The sequence below is a fragment of the Melospiza melodia genome, chromosome 9 (assembly GCF_035770615.1).
Source record: "Melospiza melodia melodia isolate bMelMel2 chromosome 9, bMelMel2.pri, whole genome shotgun sequence".
Classification (NCBI taxonomy): Eukaryota; Metazoa; Chordata; class Aves; order Passeriformes; family Passerellidae; genus Melospiza; species Melospiza melodia.
In genome coordinates, this window is record NC_086202.1 from 4,401,531 (window position 1) to 4,425,314 (window position 23,784).

At 49.2% G+C, this 23,784-nt stretch overlaps 1 protein-coding gene across 1 annotated transcript; it reads right to left on the minus strand.

Moving 5' to 3' along the window:
* Positions 1-2,116: 2,116 nt before the first annotated feature.
* On the minus strand, positions 2,117-23,008 carry LOC134421709 (deleted in malignant brain tumors 1 protein-like). Its single transcript, XM_063162884.1, has 25 exons — positions 22,964-23,008; positions 21,804-22,149; positions 20,424-20,744; positions 20,061-20,076; positions 19,028-19,351; positions 17,673-17,971; positions 16,280-16,600; positions 14,891-15,202; positions 14,582-14,629; positions 14,335-14,427; positions 13,484-13,804; positions 12,104-12,424; positions 11,202-11,210; positions 10,696-11,028; positions 9,878-10,189; positions 9,572-9,616; positions 9,022-9,333; positions 8,165-8,476; positions 6,891-7,202; positions 6,244-6,391; positions 5,832-6,034; positions 5,038-5,210; positions 4,259-4,647; positions 2,952-3,223; positions 2,117-2,289 (listed from the first exon to the last, which is right to left on the minus strand). The coding sequence occupies exons 1-25, from the start codon at positions 23,006-23,008 to the stop codon at positions 2,117-2,119; spliced, it is 5,760 nt and encodes a 1,919-aa protein (XP_063018954.1).
* Positions 23,009-23,784: the final 776 nt, after the last annotated feature.

The window sequence follows — 23,784 nt, forward strand, 5'->3', positions numbered from 1 at the left end:
TGAGGGCACTTTGCAAACACACTGGGTTTTTAAAGGTAAGACTGGAAACCAGTGAAGGGACAAACAAGATTAATCAGCTTTCACCCATGACTGTAGGGAAGTATCTACACTGGAATAAGGATAACCACAGCCTTCTCCACAAAGGAGTGATAGTCTGAATCCAGGCAGGAGGGCTTGTGGCAGAGAGATCCTTCCCCAATCACATGACCCTTTCCTCATCATCAAACCCAATTTTCTTGAATCCTGCATTTCTATAATGCCTGTGGATCAAGGCAGATAGCAAGATATGAGGAGGAGTCTGAAACATCTACCACCTGAGCAGTTTGGCAACACTTGCTGCGGCAATATTTAATATGAAAACCAGTGAACTTGGTAATTCTACCTTGTATTTTTATCCAGCCTTGGTATTTCTGCATCTGGGAGCCCTGGCACTGACATGCTATGTAAAACCTCAGCTCTGAACAGCACAGGGGTGCTGAGGATTGGAGACACCAGGATCTAGGCCTGAGGTCTTTCTGCTTGTCTGTGAAAATAATATTGAGAGAATAGGAGAAGGGTAAAAAAGTGCCTGCAAGATGGTGTGGTAGGAACACCACAGCAGCGGGAAGAAGGAGAATACAGGTCTGGGAAGAGCACAGGGGAAGGTCCTGTTCTACAGAGTAGGAAAGCCCAGGTCCAGGAGCGTCCTTGTTGTGCTGAGCACATGGCTGCATTCCTCTGAGCCCAGACCATCTCTGGCCCAGAGAACAGGTGAAGGCAGTTCAGCCTTCTGAGGTGCTCTGCCCTCCAAAGGTGGCTGCAGGCAGAGGGGGGAGGAAGACCCTCAATCCTTGTTCCTCAAGTGTGGAAAACGCCTCTCACTTTCTGTGTGCAGTGCCAGCCCCTATCTGTGTGATCCCTTCTTTACATCACGGAGAGGTGATGAGAGCCCTGCCTGGAGCCATGAGGAGAAGGCACCTTGAAGGAACAAATGGACCAGGCTGTGGGGCTGGCTCCTGTCAGAGCTGCCCTCATCCTCCTGGTCAGGTCAGGATGTCACCCACAAGCACAGCTCACCTTGCTCACACGTCACCACTTTGGCTCACCTTGCACATCCGACACCGCTCAGTTCCAAATGAACTTGCCTCTTTCACACCTGGCTGGAGAACAGGAACGTCTCAAGAAGGGCATTTCTCAATCAATACCAGTGACCTTTCCACCTGTATCAAGCAGCTTCTTCCAAGAAATTCTTCCTTTTTTATTGTTTTTTAATTTTGTTTTCACATGGGGTAGGAGAGAGATCACACTTCCTTATGGGAACTTATCTACATTTTCTCCTTCCCACCCATTCCAGGTGTAGAAATGTGTGAGAGCAGGAGCTTGGCAAAGTCACTTTGTCAGAAGCCACATTCTCAAACCCAGCATTGTGTTAGCCATGAGTACACACATACAAGTGTGATGTTTGCAAGTACACAAAAAAAATATTGCTCAAAAAACCATTTTCTTTCCTGTTGTTTTTAATTACGCATTTACGTAATGGGATTGTATTCATCCTCCATACACAATCATATAAATGGCCTACATTTATTCAGAGAAATATGGATTTGGGAAGAACCGATCTGCCCAAAGTCAGGAATGCTGTACAGCAATAATTCTTCATATGCAACCCCTGAGCATATTTGTTTATGGCTCGTTATTGAGATTTTTTTTACTGCAAAGAAATATTTTTCTTGTACTACTTCCCAGTGTATCTATGGTGCTACACAGGTGTCTCATCTATGTATCAGCAAGGGCCAAATAAATCAGTTCTTCTTTCTCAAGTCACCTATTTCAGTCTTCTCAGACAGACATTCAATGAGGAGCTCTACAGAAAAGCTTTGAAATGTCCAGCACTGAAGGTGCTTATTTGGATGCTGGGATGAAAGAATCAATCCTTCTTTACACCTCAGGTTTTAAAAATCAGGCTGCTTTATAAATTCAGTTCATGGTAACATCAGGTGTAACCTTGATTCTCCAAACATGGCCTGGATGGTGGAATAGCCAAGTAAGAGCTACCCTTCACACTGATTGCAAACCCAAATAACAAAGTAGGTGGCTGGTGAAAGTGTCCTTCCACCTCCATGCCTGGAGCTGCCTCTCACAGTCTCTGGTATGGGATGCCCTCCTGCAGTTTCCTCTTCCAAAGAAATCCTCCCACTGTGAGGGCAGCAGCAACCAGCACCACGATGGTCACAGCCAGAGGAACGTGGAAGCTGGCAGCAGAGTCTGAGCTCAGGGTCTCCCCTTTGGCCTGGATGTCAGAGGCCAGCCCTGTGCATAAAAGAGTCGGAGAGAAACTTACTGTTTTGGTTTTTTCCCCTGAGCTGGTTAATTGCAAAGATAATTAGGCAAAGAGAATTTGAGTTAAAAAGCTCTAATCTGGATCTGATTGGAAAACTGCACATTATTTCACAAATTATTCTGTGGCCATGCAAAACAAGTAAAGATTGTGGCAAGAAATTAAAGAGAAACTGGGAGTCTGTAATGATTGCACTGAAAGACCTTAAGATGTTGCTTTCTGGTAGTGGAAACAGCAGCTACAGGACACCGAGAAACAGCATTTCCAAGAGGACCTAGAGATTGATTGTAAATAAATAACAGACATGCAAATTAGGCACAGACAGCTTTGGAAAATTAATATCAATCAGATTGGTTACATCTCATCCCTCTTCCCATAGAATTTAACCAATTGCCACTTGATGTGTGCAGAACAAAGAATGGATCTAAACTATCATAGAAAGATCTAAAAGAACTTGTAAATCTAAAAGAACTATTTTATTTAAATAAAAAATAATCATCCCCCATAAGAATTACAGCCAAATTGTAAATAAACCAGCAAAAGCACATTTCAGAGCTGGATTTCCTGTCTGAACTGAAACGCAAACAGACAGTAACACACAGAGTCTTACGTTATTCAAGATATTTAAACTTACCAACGTTCCTGCTCTCAGCGTGAGCTTCCCGAAGCTGCACGGGTCCAACAACAACATTCACTTGCTCGTGGGAAGAATCTGCATTCCTCCTGAACCTGCTCACACAGCCTTGGTAGCAGCGGGAGGGGTAGTCGCGGTACCTGCACACCAGCAGCTCGCAGCGCAGGAACACCGATGGGAAGCGGTTCACGAACGAGAAGGCGTTAAACCCAAACCGAGCAATGTCGCTCCGTGGTGAGGGGTGGAGAGAGTAGGTAGAGTCACTAGCACACCTGGAAGGACATGGAATCAACAGATTAGCTATTAACTCACAGCTTCTCATGAGCAGAAGCACCATTACAGCTGCTCTTTGCGTTAAACCCAAACCAAGCGATGCCGCTGTGTGGCGAGGGGAAGAGAGCGTAGTTAGGGCTGCTAGCACACCTGGGAGGACATAAAATCAATATTAGGACATAAAATCAACATAAAATCAACAAGACTAGCTATTAGCTCACAACTTCTCAGGAGCAGAAGCACTATTACATCCTCTCTTTGCAATGAATTTCAAGGTTAAGTATAAAACCAGGAAGTAAAAGAGAAATCAGAAGGCTTAAAAAAAGAAAGTGCTTTTAGAAAGAAGAAAAATTACTTAAATGTGCACAGCACAGAAATTTAATGACTTAACAAGTTCTGTGTAAACATGAATAGCTGAAAAATGGCTAGTGGTTCTGCTGGTTTTTGTGTTTCAGGTGAGAGCCTGTTCTGCATTTACAAACAGGATTAACTGTCTGAAAAGAGACCCTTGAAAGTTGTTGCAGAAAGTTCTCCTTTCTTCTCTGGAAACATAAAACTAATTTTAATATACCTTTTTTAAAAATAAACATTGTCTTTAGTGTTTCAATGTACTTTGGTATAAATTCAGGCAAAGTGGTTTAGGTTTCTAGAATAGTAAGAAAAGGCTAAGGAATTTCTCTTCTTTTTGAGTAGACAGTTTTGTACTCCAGTTATGATGCTGTAAACCTCATGATGTACAGAAATGTAGAGCCATGGACATCCTTCCCTTTCATATGCCTATTTAAGAAACAAAGTCAGACCTCAATTTCCTCATTGCCTCTTTGGGTGAAATCTCAGTGCTTGACTGCAACTTCTGAATGACATTTGGTCGCCATTCTGAATTTTACTCAGGCTTTGCCAAAAAGTTATTCTTAGAAGAACATTTGACCTGAGAATTACAGACACTGGTCCTAAATCACCTCATTTCACAAATTAAGTTCTTTTAGAACAACACATAGAGATGTTTTTAAAGTAATTTTTTACAAAGTTCTTACCCACTCTTGCTCAATTCATAGACCAGTGTTCTAAAATCACTAGAATTAGGTGATGCCACACAGGTGTCCACAAACACGGTCAGATTTTGGTCAGAACTGTGAAGAGAAGCTTGGAGGAACAAATTCTGGTCCATGTCAACATAGTAAGGGAAGTCATGCACTGGCCACTGGAAAGATGAGGAGTTGTAGAACGTCAGGCTCACTTCGTATCTGCCATACTGGGTTTTGTTGACATCGATGATATCATCAGCAATGTACATGACCTGAACCCAGGTGTTCTGCAGCATTTTGCAGCTGATGTGGAAGTGAAGGTCCTTTTTCCTCTTGATGACTGTGCCAGGAGCAGGCACTTTAATCACGTTGGAGTAGGTGATTGTTTCGTTGTTGCCCTGTTTGACACATTAAATGAGTGTTGAATTACCACATGGGGTCATGTTCACCGTGAGCATTATGAACTAATGTATGTGCCAGGTCCTGGCGGTCAGAAAGGACCTGTCACACTGAAAAATCCCAAGCACCCAGGATGGGATTGCCGACTTAACTCTCCCCTCTATTTTTGTTCTCTAGAACATCATTCTGAAATAGGTACCGGGAAGGATGTAAGTACCCTGGGAAGGATAAGTATAAATATTTAACCAAATTCAGCCTCCAGAAACACATGCTCCTTTTCTGTGTTTTGCATGCCTGTGGCCTACAACACCCTTTGCAATCCATGACAATTTTCTAAATGTCCAATAAATTCCCATGCCCAGAGCTGTCCCAAATATCTTGACACCAACCTGTCTCCTTGTACCACAGTCACTGTATGAAATGTTGAATATAACCTCAGTTGATGTAATTTTTGGTGTACACTGAGGGTCTGCCAGGCTGATGTTCCCCACTGAGTAGCCCTGGGACTGGAGATAATGTCTGTCTACCACTGCATACATGTAGGTTGGCAAGCACAGAAGGGCTAGGGGGAAAAAAATATATTAATTATTAGTGATTTTGGGTACTTGATAATGCTTTCATATTGGAAGTCCAACAAATGCAATCACTGCTGCCATTTGGAGAAGAGAATTCATAAGCCAAACCACTTATTTTTACACTTGAGACTTAGATATGGGAAAGCAATAGGACAGTACTGGAACAGGTCACCCAGAGTAGTAGCTTTCAATATTTCATCCTTTGAATATTTCTAGACATTCAGCCAGACCAGTTCTTAATGGACTTGACCTGGTGTTGGCAGTAGCTCTGTTTTGAATAGACTTCAAAAGTCCCTTCTAATCAACATTTCTATGAAAGTTTGTCCACAAAAATACATATGAATTATGATGTTGTACAAAGAATATGAGTTTAGAAAATAACAGAAAACATCTAAAGGCAAATAAATTGAATATTTTTAAGGAAAAAAAGGTAGTTATTTTCTGAAAGTGAGCAGTCACAAAACTCAAACAGGAATATCATCTATGTAAGATTCCTTCAACGACATTAACAAATACTTATTTAGTAAAAAAAAAAACAGTGTACAAAAGCTTTTGAGCAAAGCAAGCATTACTAAGAGAACAGAATTACAAATAGAATGGAAATTTACTGGTGTTCTGGTCTGCTGGCAGGGACTGATACCGAGCCCTAAAACTTCCACTGGAATATGCGGAGTAAAATCTCACAGACATGAAGTTTGAAGATGAGGTGTATGTGAGATGAGAACTAGAACAAATTCTTCCAAGTAGAGGAGAAGATTTGGGTGGCCCATCATAGATCTCAATATAGTTATTCTGGCATCCACCTTGCAACCTGAGGAAGAAATGAGAATGTATTAAAAAATGCATTTGCTAAACTTTGAGGTTTAAATGCTGAACAAACAATATAACAGGATTCTGTGCTCACACATTTCCCATGTATATATATCATTCACTTATAGGATGGGAAATGTGCCCAGGAACTGTGGATGCAGTTGAGATTTGGAATTTTTTTATTGCCCAAGCATAAAGTGGTTTACTTACTGAATGTTATCAAATGAGAGTGTAATGAGGAAATTGTTTGTTACATGTATTTGCCACAAACAATCTGCTTCATCTGAAGGCTTCAAAGAAGGACTCTGAAATGTTCCAGAGGACTTAAAAAGTGTATCACCACAAATAATTTTTTGACCTGAAAAAGGAAAGAAAAAGAAAAGAAATTTAGGGATAGAAGTGATTAATTTAGATTTAGTTTGGATCAAATAAAAATATATTCTATATACAGAAATCGTGGAAACACAAGGTTAAATCTCAAAAGAAACATAATGATTGTGCTCCTCTCAGTTAGGCTACAAGAGTGATGAACTCTTCAGAGAATTATGACCTGTGCTTGCAGTTATTAACTCTGTGGGCTTCAGGCACATGGGTATGAAATAAAGTAAAAGGTTGTCACCTAAATGCCATAAAATCAGAGAATGAACAAAAGAAAATCTCACATGTAATCAGCATACCATGAAATCCACCCCCAGCCATGGAATCACTCAAACACAAAAGACTAGTGTATAGCATATAACGAATTAAAAAAAAAAATTAAAACCAAAACATAATCCCCAACACACACCCGTATCCCCAGCCAAGAGGGGACACTTCCTGAAAGAGTCCCAGCATGCAGGCAGTCAAACCAGTGGTACCTGAGCACACGACACCAGCATCTTCACCGTGGCCACAATTGTGGACGCCCCAACCACGGTGACTGCACTGGAAGATGGATGATTCTGATCCCACGCAGTTCACATCGTCCAGGTAGATGCTGCCATTGCCTTGTCCAAAGGAGGCCCCTGATGTTGCAGAAACAGCATCTCCACATCCCAGCTGCCTGCACACCACCTGGGCATCTCTCAGGTCCCAGCCATCATCACAGACAGTGCCCCGGGCCCCATAGTGGGAAATCTCCACGCGACCCTCGCAGCGGTTTCTGCCGTTCACCAGGCTGATGGTGGCATCTGGGAAAGAAGGAGATACAGATCCTCTAGCACAAAGGCACCACTTCTTGCCAGTGTGATGCCTTTCTCAATCTAGAAATGAAATAACACGGCTTTGGGGATAATTTTTTTACAGGAAGTAATAGAAAAGTGGATCTTCATTGGAGGCCTCCAGGGCAGATATGGAAACATATCCACAAAAGTCACAAAATATCCACAAGTGGCGATGCAACTCCCCCCCAGTCCAAGTCCCATCAAAGTCTTCTCTGCCTTCAAATGGGACTGTACTTTGTTGATGAAATGTGTCTGAAGAGCCATCTTTCGGCATTTTCAGCCAGGAAGAACCAAGATAGCATAGGGACCCTGGAATGAGTTTTGACTTCTTGACTAGGAACATGCTGGTGCGATGTCACAATAAAAACCTACAAAGCTACAAATATGTTTGTAAAGGATGCAGAGAATATATAAAGGAAAAAAAGATAGTAACCAAGATGGCATCAAGGCCTTGGATACACTCTATCAGTTTCAGGCCACCACAACACCCAGTCTTGGCTGTCATAAACTGCTTTTCCTGGCTTCTCTTGTCCCCAGAGAAAACTAAACACCAACCTCTGAGGCACTAATTCTTTCTGCAAAAACCTGTGGTCAGAAATCCCAGGAGAAATTCAGACCCACAGTAGGAACAGGGAAGGTGATGCGGGGAGCGGTTGTGCCTGTGCATGTGGCAGCTGTAGGGGGGGAAAGAAGCAGGTGAGACCTGCTGGACGAAGGTGTGTGCTTGACTTTCTCCCCGTGCTGGGCACGTTGTTGCCAGCTTGGCACATGGGCAGTGGAGAAACCTGGGATGTCAGCAGGATGGTTTCTCAGGGTGGGACCAAACAAAACCATGACCCTGCACTCATCCCCAACAAATCATCTAATTCCAGCTAACTCAGATCACCCTCTGAAAAAGTCGAGAATGCAGGCAGTCAAACCAGTGGTACCTGAGCACACAACACCAGCATCTTCACTGTGGCCACAATTGTGGTTGCCCCAGCCATTGTGTCTGCACTGGAAGATGGATGACTCCCAGCCTGCACAGTTCACATCGTCCAGGTAGATGCGACCATTGCCTTGTCCAAAGGAGGCCCCTGATGTTGCAGAAACAGCAGAGCCACATCCCAGCTGCCTGCACACCACCTGGGCATCATTCAGATCCCAGCCATCATCACAGACAGTGCCCCGGCCCCCAGAGTGGGAAATCTCCACGCGACCCTCACAGGGGTTTCTGCCGTTCACCAGGCTGACGGTGGGACCTGGGAAAGAAGGAGGTGTGGAAAATGTGGGAAGAGATTTTAGCACAAAGGCATTTTCTCTTGCCACAGAGAAATCACTCTATGAATTTCAGGCCAGCAAAACTCCCAATCTCTGCTGTATTACACTGCTTTTCCTGGTTTCTCATCTCCTATGGAGAAAAGCAGACATCAAACTCTGAGGCACTAATTGTTCGTGCAAGAAGAAATGGCCAGAAAAAACAGGAGAAATTCAGACTCACCTGAGGTAATGGAGGTGGGGCTGAATGTAGTTGTGCTTGTGGCAGCTGTAGGGGAGGAAAGGAAAGAGGCAGGTGAGGCCTGTTGGATGGAGATCCATGTTCGCCTTTCTCCCAGTGCTGGACACGTTGCTGCCAGCTTGGCACACGGGCAATGGAGAGGCTGGGAGTGTCACCAGAATGGTCTCTTGTGGTGGGATCAAACAAAAACATGACCACGCCCTCATCGCCAACAAATCATCTAATTCCAGCTAACTCAGACCACCCTCTGAAAAATTAATAATATGCAAGCAGTGAAACCAGTGGTACCTGAGCACACAACACCAGCATCTTCATTGTGGCCGCAATTGTGGACGCCCCAACCACGGTGACTGCACTGGAAGATGGATGACTCCCAGCCTGTGCAGTTCACATCATCCAGGTAGATGCTGCCATTGCCTTGTCCAAAGGAGGCCCCTGATGTTGCAGAAACAGCATCTCCACATCCCAGCTGCCTGCACACCACCTGGGCATCGCTCAGGTCCCAGTCATCATCACAGACAGTGCCCCGGCCCCCAGAGTGGGAAATCTCCACGCGACCCTCGCAGCGGCTCCCGCCGTTCACCAGGCTGATGCTGGCACCTGGGAGAGAAGGAGGTGTGGAAAACGTGGGAAGAGATTTTAGCACAAAGGCTTTTCCTCTTACCACAGAGAAATCACTCCATGAATTTCAGGCCACCACAACTCCCAATCTCAGCTGTATTAAACTGCTTTTCCTGCCCTCTCCTCTCTTATGGAGAAAAGCACACACCAAACTCTGAGGCACTAATTGTTTCTGCAGGAAGCAATGGCCAAAAAACCAGGAGAAATTCAGACCCACCTGAAGGAACGGAGATGGGGCTGAATGTAGTTGTGCTTCTGGCAGCTGTAGGGGAGGAAAGGAAAGAAGGAGGTGAGGCCTGTTGGATGGAGATCCATGTTCGCCTTTCTCCCAGTGCTGGACACGTTGCTGCCAGCTTGGCACACGGGCCATGGAGAGCCTGGGAGTGTCACCAGAATGGTCTCTTGTGGTGGGATCAAACAAAAACATGACCACGCCCTCATCGCCAACAAAACATCTAATTCCAGCTAACTCAGACCACCCTCTGAAAAATTCATAGTATGCAGGCAGTCAAACCAGTGGTACCTGAGCACACAACACCAGCATCTTCACTGTGGCCGCAATTGTTGACACCCCAGCCATTGTGTCTGCACTGGAAGATGGATGACTCCCAGCCTGTGCAGTTCACATCATCCAGGTAGATGCTGCCACTGCCTTGTCCAAAGTAGGCCCCTGATGTTGCAGAAACAGCATCTCCACATCCCAGCTGCCTGCACACCACCTGGGCATCGCTCAGGTCCCAGCCATCATCACAGACAGTGCCCCGGCCCCCAGAGTGGGAAATCTCCACGCGACCCTGGCAGCGGCTCCCGCCGTTCACCAGGCTGATGGTGGCACCTGGGAGAGAAGGAGGTGTGGAAAACGTGGGAAGAGATTTTAGCACAAAGGCATTTCCTCTTACCACAGAGAGAAACCACTCTATGAATTTCAGGCCACCACAACTCCCAGTCTCAGCTGTATTAAACTGCTTTTCCTGCCCTCTCCCCTCCTTTGGATAAAACGAGACATCAAACTCTGAGGAACTACTTGTTTCTGCAAGAAGAAATGGCCAGAAAAACAGGAGAAATTCAGACCCACCTGAAGGAACGGAGATGGGGCTGAATGTAGTTGTGCTTCTGGCAGCTGTAGGGGAGGAAAGGAAAGAGGCAGGTGAGGCCTGTTGGATGGAGATCCATGTTTGCCTTTCTCCCAGTGCTGGGCACGTTGCTGCCAGCGTGGCACATGGGCAATGGAGAGCCCGGGAGTGTACGCGAAACAGTCCCCATGGTGGGATGCACCAAAAACACAATCCCACACCTATCCCATGCCATGAAAGGTCACTTTCTGAATGAGTCCAAGCATGCAGGCAGTCAAACCAGTGGTACCTGAGCACACAACACCAGCATCTTCACTGTGGCCACAATTGTGGTTGCCCCAGCCATTGTGTCTGCACTGGAAGATGGATGACTCCCAGCCTGTGCAGTTCACATCATCCAGGTAGATGCTGCCACTGCCTTGTCCAAAGGAGGCCCCTGATGTTGCAGAAACAGCATCTCCACATCCCAGCTGCCTGCACACCACCTGGGCATCGCTCAGGTCCCAGTCATCATCACAGACAGTGCCCCGGCCCCCAGAGTGGGAAATCTCCACGCGACCCTGGCAGCGGCTCCCGCCGTTCACCAGGCTGATGGTGGCACCTGGGAGAGAAGGAGGTGTGGAAACCTTGGGAGGAGTTTTTAGCACAAAGGCATTTTCTCTTGCCACAGAGAAATCACTCCATGAATTTCAGGCCACCACAACTACCAATCTTTGCTGCGTTAAACTGCTTTACCTGGCCTCTCCTCTCCTATGGAGAAAACCGACATCAAACTCTGAGGCACTACTTGTTTCTGTAAAAAGCACCAGCCAGAAAAACCAGGAGAAATTCAGACTCACCTGGGGGAATGGAGATGGGGCTCTCTGTAGTTATTCTTGCAGCATCTGTTGGGGAGGAAAGGAAAGAAAAAGGCAGGTGAGGCCTGTTGGATGGAGATCCATGTTTGCCTTTCTCCCAGTGCTGGGCCCATTGCTGCCAGCTTGGCACACGGGCAATGGAGAGCCTGGGCATGTCAGCAGAATGGTCTCTCAAGGAGGGGACCAACCAAAAACATAATCCCCATCACACATCCATATCCAGCCAGGAGGGGACACTGCCTGAAAGAGTCCCAGCCTGCAGGCAGCCATACCAGTGGTACCTGAGCACACAACACCAGCATCTTCACTGTGGCCACAATTGTGGACGCCCCAGCAGCTGTGGCTGCACTTTAAGGTGGGTGATTCTGATCCCATTGCAGCTCTCAGTCACAGCTGTATTCTGCTGTGCTTTTCCCAAGCTCTGCTCTCCCTTAGAGGAGACTAAGCCCCAACCACTGAGGCACTAATTGTTTCTGCAGAAAGCAGCAGCCAGAAAGCGCAGGAGAAATTCAGACCCACCTGAAGAATTAGAGATGAAGGGGTTGTCTGTAGTTATGTTGGCAGCATCTGTAGGGGAGGAAAAGAAAGAGGCAGGTGAGGCCTGTTGGATGAGGATCCACGCCCGCCTTTCTCCCAGTGCTGGACACGTTGCTGCCAGCTTGGCACACGGGCCATGGAGAACCTGGGAGTGTCACCAGAATGGTCTCTCATGGTGGGAGCAACCAAAAACATGACCATGCCCTCATCCCCAACAAATCATCTAATTACAGCTAACTCAGACGACCCTCTGAAAAATTCATAGTAGGCAAGCAGTGAAACCAGTGGTACCTGAGCACACAACACCAGCATCTTCACTGTGGCCGCAATTGTGGACACCCCAGCCGTTGTGTCTGCACTGGAAGATGGATGACTCCCAGCCTGCACAGTTCACATCGTCCAGGTAGATGCTGCCACTGCCTTGTCCAAAGGAGGCCCCTGATGTTGCAGAAACAGCATCTCCACATCCCAGCTGCCTGCACACCACCTGGGCATCGCTCAGGTCCCAGCCATCATCACAGACAGTGCCCCGGCCCCCAGAGTGGGAAATCTCCACGCGACCCTCGCAGCGGCTCCCGCCGTTCACCAGGCTGATGGTGGCACCTGGGAGAGAAGGAGGTGTGGAAACCTTGGGAAGAGATTTTAGCACAAAGGCATTTTCTCTTGCCACAGAGAGAAATCACTCCATGAATTTCAGGCCACCACAACTCCCAGTCTCGGCTATATTAAACTGCTTTTCCTCGCTTCTCCTCTCCTATGGAGAAAACCAGACCCCAAACTCTGAGGCACTAATTGTTTCTGCAATACGCAATGACCAGAAAACCCAGGAGAATTTCAGACCCACCTGAAGGAATGGAGATGGGGCTGAATGTAGTTGTGCTTCTGGCACCTGTAGGGGAGGAAAGGATAGAAGGATGTGAGGTCTGTTGGATGGAGATCCATGTTTGCCTTTCTCCCAGTGCTGGGCCCATTGCTGCCAGCGTGGCACACGGGCAATGGAGAGGCTGGAGGTGTCAGCAGAATGGTCCCCATGGTGGGATCCACAAAAACACAATTCCACACACATCCCCAGCCAAGAGGGGACACTGCCTGAAAGAGTCCCAGCATGCAGGCAGCCATACCAGTGGTACCTGAGCACACATCATCATCTCCACTGTGGCCACAATTGTGGACTCCCCAGCAGCTGTGGCTGCACTTCTAGAGGGATGATTCTGATCCCATTGCAGCTCTCAGTCTCAGCTGCATTCTGCTCTGCTTTTTCCAGGCTCTGCTCTCCCTTAGAGGACACTAAGCCTCAACCACTGAGGCACTAAATCTTTCTGCAAAAAGCAGCAGCCAGGAAACCCAGGAGAAATTCAGACCCACCTGTAGTAGTGGAGATGAAGGGGTAGCCTGTGGTTATGCTTGCAGCATCTGTAGGGGAGGAAAGGAAAGGAGGTGAGGCCTGTTGGATGAAGATCTATGCCTGCCTTTCTCCCAGTGCTGGGCACGTTGCTGCCAGCTTGGCACATGGGCAATGGAGAGCCTGGGAGTGTCAGCAGAATGGTCTCTCATGGTGGGACCAATCAAAAATATGACCCTGCCCTCACCCCCAACAAATGATCTAATTCCAGCTAAGTCAGACCACCCTCTGAAGAAGTCCCAGCATGCAGGCAGTCAAACCAGTGGTACCTGAGCACACAACACCAGCATCTTCACTGTGGCCGCAATTGTGGACGCCCCAACCACGGTGACTGCACTGGAAGATGGATGACTCCCAGCCTGCACAGTTCACATCGTCCAGGTAGATGCTGCCACTGCCTTGTCCAAAGTAGGCCCCTGATGTTGCAGAAACAGCATCTCCACATCCCAGCTGCCTGCACACCACCTGGGCATCGCTCAGGTCCCAGCCATCATCACAGACAGTGCCCCGGCCCCCAGAGTGGGAAATCTCCACGCGACCCTGGCAGCGGCTCCCGCCGTTCACCAGGCTGATGGTGGCACCTGGGAGAGAAGGAGGTGTGGAAACCTTGGGAAGAGATTTTAGCACAAAGGCATTTTCTCTCGCCACAGAGAGAAATCACTCTACGAATTTCAGGCTACCACAACTATCAATCTTTGCTGCGTTAAACTGCTTTTCCTGCCCTCTCCTCTCCTATGGAGAAAACCAGACACCAAACTCTGAGGCACTACTTGTTTCTGTAAAAAGCACCAGCCAGAAAAACCAGGAGAAATTCAGACTCACCTGAGGGAATGGAGATGGGGCTCTCTGTAGTTATTCTTGCAGCATCTGTTGGGGAGGAAAGGAAAGAAAGAGGCAGGTGAGGCCTGTTGGATGGAGATCCATGTTTGCCTTTCTCCCAGTGCTGGGCCCATTGCTGCCAGCTTGGCACACGGGCAATGGAGAGCCTGCGCATGTCAGCAGAATGGTCTCTCAAGGAGGGACCAACCAAAAACATAATCCCCATCACACATCCATATCCAGCCAGGAGGGGACACTGCCTGAAAGAGTCCCAGCATGCAGGCAGCCATACCAGTGGTGCCTGAGCACACAACACCAGCATCTCCACTGTGGCCACAATTGTGGACGCCCCAGCAGCTGTGGCTGCACTTTAATGTGGCTGATTCTGATCCCATTGCAGCTCTCAGTCTCAGCTGTATTCTGCTGTGCCCTTTCCAGGCTCTGCTCTCCCTTAGAGGAGACTAAGCCCCAGCCACTGAGGCACTAATTGTTTCTGCAGAAAGCAGCAGCCAGAAAGCGCAGGAGAAATTCAGACTCACCTGAAGAATTAGAGATGAAGGGGTTGTCTGTAGTTATGTTGGCAGCATCTGTAGGGGAGGAAAAGAAAGAGGCAGGTGAGGCCTGTTGGATGAGGATCCACGCCTGCCTTTCTCCCAGTGCTGGGCACGTTGCTGCCAGCTTGGCACACGGGCCATGGAGAACCTGGGAGTGTCACCAGAATGGTCTCTCATGGTGGGAGCAACCAAAATAATGACCCTGCCCTCATCCCCAACAAATCATCTAATTCCAGCTAACTCAGACCACCCTCTGAAAAATTCATAGTATGCAGGCAGTCAAACCAGTGGTACCTGAGCACACAACACCAGCATCTTCACTGTGGCCACAATTGTGGACACCCCAGCCGTTGTGTCTGCACTGGAAGATGGATGACTCCCAGCCTGCACAGTTCACATCGTCCAGGTAGATGCTGCCATTGCCTTGTCCAAAGGAGGCCCCTGATGTTGCAGAAACAGCATCTCCACATCCCAGCTGCCTGCACACCACCTGGGCATCGCTCAGGCCCCAGCCATCATCACAGACAGTGCCCCGGCCCCCAGAGTGGGAAATCTCCACGCGACCCTGGCAGCGGCTCCTGCCGTTCACCAGGCTGATGGTGGCACCTGGGAGAGAAGGAGGTGTGGAAACCTTGGGAAGAGATTTTAGCACAAAGGCATTTTCTCTCGCCACAGAGAGAAATCACTCTACGAATTTCAGGCTACCACAACTATCAATCTTTGCTGCGTTAAACTGCTTTTCCTGCCCTCTCCTCTCCTATGGAGAAAACCAGACACCAAACTCTGAGGCACTACTTGTTTCTGTAAAAAGCACCAGCCAGAAAAACCAGGAGAAATTCAGACTCACCTGAGGGAATGGAGATGGGGCTCTCTGTAGTTATTCTTGCAGCATCTGTTGGGGAGGAAAGGAAAGAAAGAGGCAGGTGAGGCCTGTTGGATGGAGATCCATGTTTGCCTTTCTCCCAGTGCTGGGCCCATTGCTGCCAGCTTGGCACACGGGCAATGGAGAGCCTGCGCATGTCAGCAGAATGGTCTCTCAAGGAGGGACCAACCAAAAACATAATCCCCATCACACATCCATATCCAGCCAGGAGGGGACACTGCCTGAAAGAGTCCCAGCATGCAGGCAGCCATACCAGTGGTGCCTGAGCACACAACACCAGCATCTCCACTGTGGCCACAATTGTGGACGCCCCAGCAGCTGTGGCTGCACTTTAATGTGGCTGATTCTGATCCCATTGCAGCTCTCAGTCTCAGCTGTATTCTGCTGTGCCCTTTCCAGGCTCTGCTCTCCCTTAGAGGAGACTAAGCCCCAGCCACTGAGGCACTAATTGTTTCTGCAGAAAGCAGCAGCCAGAAAGCGCAGGAGAAATTCAGACTCACCTGAAGAATTAGAGATGAAGGGGTTGTCTGTAGTTATGTTGGCAGCATCTGTAGGGGAGGAAAAGAAAGAGGCAGGTGAGGCCTGTTGGATGAGGATCCACGCCTGCCTTTCTCCCAGTGCTGGGCACGTTGCTGCCAGCTTGGCACACGGGCCATGGAGAACCTGGGAGTGTCACCAGAATGGTCTCTCATGGTGGGAGCAACCAAAATAATGACCCTGCCCTCATCCCCAACAAATCATCTAATTCCAGCTAACTCAGACCACCCTCTGAAAAATTCATAGTATGCAGGCAGTCAAACCAGTGGTACCTGAGCACACAACACCAGCATCTTCACTGTGGCCACAATTGTGGACACCCCAGCCGTTGTGTCTGCACTGGAAGATGGATGACTCCCAGCCTGCACAGTTCACATCGTCCAGGTAGATGCTGCCATTGCCTTGTCCAAAGGAGGCCCCTGATGTTGCAGAAACAGCATCTCCACATCCCAGCTGCCTGCACACCACCTGGGCATCGCTCAGGCCCCAGCCATCATCACAGACAGTGCCCCGGCCCCCAGAGTGGGAAATCTCCACGCGACCCTCGCAGCGGCTCCCGCCGTTCACCAGGCTGATGGTGGCATCTGGGAGAGAAGGAGGTGTGGAAAACGTGGGAAGAGATTTTAGCACAAAGGCATTTTCTCTCGCCACAGAGAGAAATCACTCCATGAATTTCAGGCTACCACAACTATCAATCTTTGCTGCGTTAAACTGCTTTTCCTGGCCTCTCCTCTCCTATGGAGAAAACCAGACACCAAACTCTGAGGCACTACTTGTTTCTGTAAAAAGCACCAGCCAGAAAAACCAGGAGAAATTCAGACTCACCTGAGGGAATGGAGATGGGGCTCTCTGTAGTTATTCTTGCAGCATCTGTTGGGGAGGAAAGGAAAGAAAGAGGCAGGTGAGGCCTGTTGGATGGAGATCCATGTTTGCCTTTCTCCCAGTGCTGGGCCCATTGCTGCCAGCGTGGCACACGGGCAATGGAGAGGCTGGAGGTGTCAGCAGAATGGTCCCCATGGTGGGATCCACAAAAACACAATTCCACACACATCCCCAGCCAAGAGGGGACGCTGCCTGAAAGAGTCCCAGCATGCAGGCAGCCATACCAGTGGTACCTGAGCACACATCATCATCTCCACTGTGGCCACAATTATGGACTCCCCAGCAGCTGTGGCTGCACTTCTAGAGGGATGATTCTGATCCCATTGCAGCTCTCAGTCTCAGCTGCATTCTGCTGTGCTTTTTCCAGGCTCTGCTCTCCCTTAGAGGACACTAAGCCTCAACCACTGAGGCACTAAATCTTTCTGCAAAAAGCAGCAGCCAGGAAACCCAGGAGAAATTCAGACCCACCTGTAGTAGTGGAGATGAAGGGGTAGCCTGTGGTTATGCTTGCAGCATCTGTAGGGGAGGAAAGGAAAGGAGGTGAGGCCTGTTGGATGAAGATCTATGCCTGCCTTTCTCCCAGTGCTGGGCACGTTGCTGCCAGCTTGGCACATGGGCAATGGAGAGCCTGGGAGTGTCAGCAGAATGGTCTCTCATGGTGGGACCAATCAAAAATATGACCCTGCCCTCATCCCCAACAAATCATCTAATTCCAGCTAACTCAGACCACCCTCTGAAAAAGTCCCAGCATGCAGGCAGTCAAACCAGTGGTACCTGAGCACACAACACCAGCATCTTCACTGTGGCCGCAATTGTGGACGCCCCAACCACGGTGACTGCACTGGAAGATGGATGACTCCCAGCCTGCACAGTTCACATCGTCCAGGTAGATGCTGCCACTGCCTTGTCCAAAGGAGGCCCCTGATGTTGCAGAAACAGCATCTCCACATCTCAGCTGCCTGCACACCACCTGGGCATCGCTCAGGTCCCAGTCATCATCACAGACAGTGCCCCGGCCCCCAGAGTGGGAAATCTCCACGCGACCCTCGCAGCGGCTCCCGCCGTTCACCAGGCTGATGGTGGCACCTGGGAGAGAAGGAGGTGTGGAAACCTTGGGAAGAGATTTTAGCACAAAGGCATTTTCTCTCGCCACAGAGAGAAATCACTCCATGAATTTCAGGCCACCACAACTCCCAGTCTCAGCTGTATTAAACTGCTTTTCCTGGCTTCTCCTCTCCTATGGAGAAAACCAGACCCCAAACTCTGAGGCACTAATTGTTTCTGCAAAAAGCAATGACCAGAAAACCCAGGAGAATTTCAGACCCACCTGAAGGAATGGAGATGGGGCTGAATGTAGTTGTGCTTCTGGCACCTGTAGGGGAGGAAAGGATAGAAGGATGTGAGGTCTGTTGGATGGAGATCCATGTTTGCCTTTCTCCCAGTGCTGGGCCCATTGCTGCCAGCGTGGCACACGGGCAATGGAGAGGCTGGAGGTGTCAGCAGAATGGTCCCCATGGTGGGATCCACAAAAACACAATTCCACACACATCCCCAGCCAAGAGGGGACGCTGCCTGAAAGAGTCCCAGCATGCAGGCAGCCATACCAGTGGTACCTGAGCACACATCATCATCTCCACTGTGGCCACAATTATGGACTCCCCAGCAGCTGTGGCTGCACTTCTAGAGGGATGATTCTGATCCCATTGCAGCTCTCAGTCTCAGCTGCATTCTGCTCTGCTTTTTCCAGGCTCTGCTCTCCCTTAGAGGACACTAAGCCTCAACCACTGAGGCACTAAATCTTTCTGCAAAAAGCAGCAGCCACGAAACCCAGGAGAAATTCAGACCCACCTGTAGTAGTGGAGATGAAGGGGTAGCCTGTGGTTATGCTTGCAGCATCTGTAGGGGAGGAAAGGAAAGGAGGTGAGGCCTGTTGGATGAAGATCTATGCCTGCCTTTCTCCCAGTGCTGGGCACGTTGCTGCCAGCTTGGCACATGGGCAATGGAGAGCCTGGGAGTGTCAGCAGAATGGTCTCTCATGGTGGGACCAATCAAAAATATGACCCTGCCCTCACCCCCAACAAATCATCTAATTCCAGCTAACTCAGACCACCCTCTGAAAAAGTCCCAGCATGCAGGCAGCCAAACCAGTGGTACCTGAGCACACAACACCAGCATCTTCACTGTGGCCGCAATTGTGGACGCCCCAACCACGGTGACTGCACTGGAAGATGGATGACTCCCAGCCTGCACAGTTCACATCGTCCAGGTAGATGCTGCCACTGCCTTGTCCAAAGGAGGCCCCTGATGTTGCAGAAACAGCATCTCCACATCCCAGCTGCCTGCACACCACCTGGGCATCGCTCAGGCCCCAGCCATCATCACAGACAGTGCCCCGGCCCCCAGAGTGGGAAATCTCCACGCGACCCTGGCAGCGGCTCCCGCCGTTCACCAGGCTGATGGTGGCACCTGGGAGAGAAGTAGGTGTGGAAACCTTGGGAAGAGATTTTAGCACAAAGGCATTTTCTCTCGCCACAGAGAGAAATCACTCCATGAATTTCAGGCCACCACAACTCCCAATCTCGGCTATATTAAACTGCTTTTCCTGGCTTCTCCTCTCCTATGGAGAAAACCAGACCCCAAACTCTGAGGCACTAATTGTTTCTGCAATACGCAATGACCAGAAAACCCAGGAGAATTTCAGACCCACCTGAAGGAATGGAGATGGGGCTGAATGTAGTTGTGCTTCTGGCACCTGTAGGGGAGGAAAGGATAGAAGGATGTGAGGTCTGTTGGATGGAGATCCATGTTTGCCTTTCTCCCAGTGCTGGGCCCATTGCTGCCAGCGTGGCACACGGGCAATGGAGAGGCTGGAGGTGTCAGCAGAATGGTCCCCATGGTGGGATCCACAAAAACACAATTCCACACACATCCCCAGCCAAGAGGGGACGCTGCCTGAAAGAGTCCCAGCATGCAGGCAGCCATACCAGTGGTACCTGAGCACACATCATCATCTCCACTGTGGCCACAATTATGGACTCCCCAGCAGCTGTGGCTGCACTTCTAGAGGGATGATTCTGATCCCATTGCAGCTCTCAGTCTCAGCTGCATTCTGCTCTGCTTTTTCCAGGCTCTGCTCTCCCTTAGAGGACACTAAGCCTCAACCACTGAGGCACTAAATCTTTCTGCAAAAAGCAGCAGCCACGAAACCCAGGAGAAATTCAGACCCACCTGTAGTAGTGGAGATGAAGGGGTAGCCTGTGGTTATGCTTGCAGCATCTGTAGGGGAGGAAAGGAAAGGAGGTGAGGCCTGTTGGATGAAGATCTATGCCTGCCTTTCTCCCAGTGCTGGGCACGTTGCTGCCAGCTTGGCACATGGGCAATGGAGAGCCTGGGAGTGTCAGCAGAATGGTCTCTCATGGTGGGACCAATCAAAAATATGACCCTGCCCTCACCCCCAACAAATGATCTAATTCCAGCTAACTCAGACCACCCTCTGAAAAAGTCCCAGCATGCAGGCAGCCAAACCAGTGGTACCTGAGCACACAACACCAGCATCTTCACTGTGGCCGCAATTGTGGACGCCCCAACCACGGTGACTGCACTGGAAGATGGATGACTCCCAGCCTGCACAGTTCACATCGTCCAGGTAGATGCTGCCACTGCCTTGTCCAAAGGAGGCCCCTGATGTTGCAGAAACAGCATCTCCACATCCCAGCTGCCTGCACACCACCTGGGCATCGCTCAGGTCCCAGTCATCATCACAGACAGTGCCCCGGCCCCCAGAGTGGGAAATTTCCACGCGACCCTCGCAGCGGCTCCCGCCGTTCACCAGGCTGATGGTGGCACCTGGGAGAGAAGGAGGTGTGGAAAACGTGGGAAGAGATTTTAGCACAAAGTCATTTTCTCTCGCCACAGAGAGAAATCACTCCATGAATTTCAGGCCACCACAACTATCAATCTTTGCTGCGTTAAACTGCTTTTCCTGGCTTCTCCTCTCCTATGGAGAAAACCAGACACCAAACTCTGAGGCACTAATTGTTTCTGCAATACGCAATGACCAGAAAACCCAGGAGAATTTCAGACCCACCTGAAGGAATGGAGATGGGGCTGAATGTAGTTGTGCTTCTGGCACCTGTAGGGGAGGAAAGGATAGAAGGATGTGAGGTCTGTTGGATGGAGATCCATGTTTGCCTTTCTCCCAGTGCTGGGCCCATTGCTGCCAGCGTGGCACACGGGCAATGGAGAGGCTGGAGGTGTCAGCAGAATGGTCCCCATGGTGGGATCCACAAAAACACAATTCCACACACATCCCCAGCCAAGAGGGGACACTGCCTGAAAGAGTCCCAGCATGCAGGCAGCCATACCAGTGGTACCTGAGCACACATCATCATCTCCACTGTGGCCACAATTATGGACTCCCCAGCAGCTGTGGCTGCACTTCTAGAGGGATGATTCTGATCCCATTGCAGCTCTCAGTCTCAGCTGCATTCTGCTCTGCTTTTTCCAGGCTCTGCTCTCCCTTAGAGGACACTAAGCCTCAACCACTGAGGCACTAAATGTTTCTGCAAAAAGCAGCAGCCAGGAAACCCAGGAGAAATTCAGACCCACCTGTAGTAGTGGAGATGAAGGGGTAGCCTGTGGTTATGCTTGCAGCATCTGTAGGGGAGGAAAGGAAAGGAGGTGAGGCCTGTTGGATGAAGATCTATGCCTGCCTTTCTCCCAGTGCTGGGCACGTTGCTGCCAGCTTGGCACACGGGCCATGGAGAGCCTGGGAGTGTCAGCAGAATGGTCTCTCATGGTGGGACCAATCAAAAATATGACCCTGCCCTCATCCCCAACAAATGATCTAATTCCAGCTAAGTCAGACCACCCTCTGAAAAAGTCCCAGCATGCAGGCAGTCAAACCAGTGGTACCTGAGCACACAACACCAGCATCTTCACTGTGGCCGCAATTGTGGACGCCCCAACCACGGTGACTGCACTGGAAGATGGATGACTCCCAGCCTGCACAGTTCACATCGTCCAGGTAGATGCTGCCACTGCCTTGTCCAAAGGAGGCCCCTGATGTTGCAGAAACAGCATCTCCACATCCCAGCTGCCTGCACACCACCTGGGCATCGCTCAGGCCCCAGCCATCATCACAGACAGTGCCCCGGCCCCCAGAATGGGAAATCTCCACGCGACCCTCGCAGCGGCTCCCGCCGTTCACCAGGCTGATGGTGGCACCTGGGAGAGAAGGAGGTGTGGAAACCTTGGGAAGAGATTTTAGCACAAAGGCATTTTCTCTTGCCACAGAGAGAAATCACTCCATGAATTTCAGGCCACGACATCTCCCAGTCTTGTCTTTGGTAAACTGTTGTGTTCTCCCCTTTCAGGGAGAAGATTAAACACAAACCTCTGCCCCACTAACTATTCAGTTAATAGAAGTCACCACACATATGTGGACCACAAAAATGTGAAGGAGTGGCTAACTTTTACTTGTGCGAATCTTTAGTGGTTAAGTCTCTAGGGAAGAAAGAAGAAGTAGCAAGCGAGCTCCTGGTGGATGAACGAACATGGCCAGGTTCCTCCCAAGACTGGGGCTGTTCGTGGTACCGTGGAACACGAGAGTTTGAAAGCTTTAGGGTGTCATCACAGTGGCCTTTCATTGTGGGATCAACCAGAAACATAATTCTACACTCATTTCCAACACACATCAAATTCCAGCCAACAAAATTCAAAAGCAGGTACCTCTCCTTGTGGGGCCCTGGGCAATGCTCTATGAATTTCAAGCTGCTATGACTCCCAGTCTCAGCTGCATTCTGCTGTGGTTTTCCAAGGCTCTGTTCTGCCTTGGAGAAGACTAAATCCCAAACTCTGAGGCACTAATTGTTTCTGCAGGAAGCAGCAGCCAGAAAACCCAGGAGAAACTCAGACTCACCTGAAGGAGCAGAGGCGGTCAGGCTGGCTGCAGCACTGGTGGCATCTGCAGGGTAGGAAAGGAAAGAAGCAATTAGGGCTCTGTTGGATGAAGTAGGATGGCCAGGTTTCTCCCAGTGCTGGGCATGGTGCTGCCACCCCGTCACACGGCAGATGGAGAGCTTGGGGTTGTCAGCAGGGTAGTTTTTCATTGTTGGATCAACCAGAAACATAACCATCATCCCATTGCCAAATTCCAGCCAGCAAGGACACAAGCAGGCACCTTCCCTTGTTGGGACCTTGGCCATCTACAAGTTTCAGGCCACCAGGAGTGCCACCCTTGGCTTCAATTATCATGTGCTTTTCCTGGGCTCTACTGTCCCATGGAGGTAACCAAACCCCAAACTCTGCAGGAATTATTGCTTCCTCAAAAGCACTGGCCAGAAATTTCAGAGATTCAGACTCACCTGAAGGAATGGAGGACATTAACATGGACGTATCAGTGCCTGTGGCATATGGAGAGATGGGAGATGAAGCAGGTGAGTCCCTGGTGGGTGAAGAACCATGATCAATTGCCTTCCAGTGGTAGGGATTTTGATCCAACCCTGACAAATTGGAGATGGAGAGCAATGTGTCAATCTCAAGGCTGATCTTTTGTGGAAGGAGTAAGGGAACCAAGAATTTTTGGACATGTATTCAAAACCCTTTTTTCCTATAAAATGAGCCCTAATTTTTTGGTTGCCCTGAGATGTTGTGGATTTCCCTTCACTGGCAACTTTACAGGTCAGACATGTCTCTGAGCATCTGTTTTAAACTGTCTCTTCTTCTTTTTGGAGGTTTAAGCCAGAGGATTATTAAAATTGCCTTGTAACTTGTAAATAAATAATTCTATAATTCTTTGACTGCATGAGTGCATTACTTTCAGATTCTTGTTGTACATGGCTGCTTTCAGAGACTTAATTTACAATACATCTGACAAACAAATTCA

Bases quoted from the DNA above. Each gene is read 5' to 3' on its own strand.
- LOC134421709 (XM_063162884.1), bottom strand. From the start codon at position 23,008: ATGAAAAACTACCCTGCTGACAACCCCAAGCTCTCCATCTGCCGT. The intron at 12,425-13,483 runs GTTTGACTGCCT...CTTCTCTCCCAG, and splicing joins TGTGTGCTCAGGTACCACTG to GTGCCACCATCAGCCTGGTG. The intron at 2,290-2,951 runs GTAAGTTTAAAT...TTTTATGCACAG, and splicing joins CGCTGAGAGCAGGAACGTTG to GGCTGGCCTCTGACATCCAG.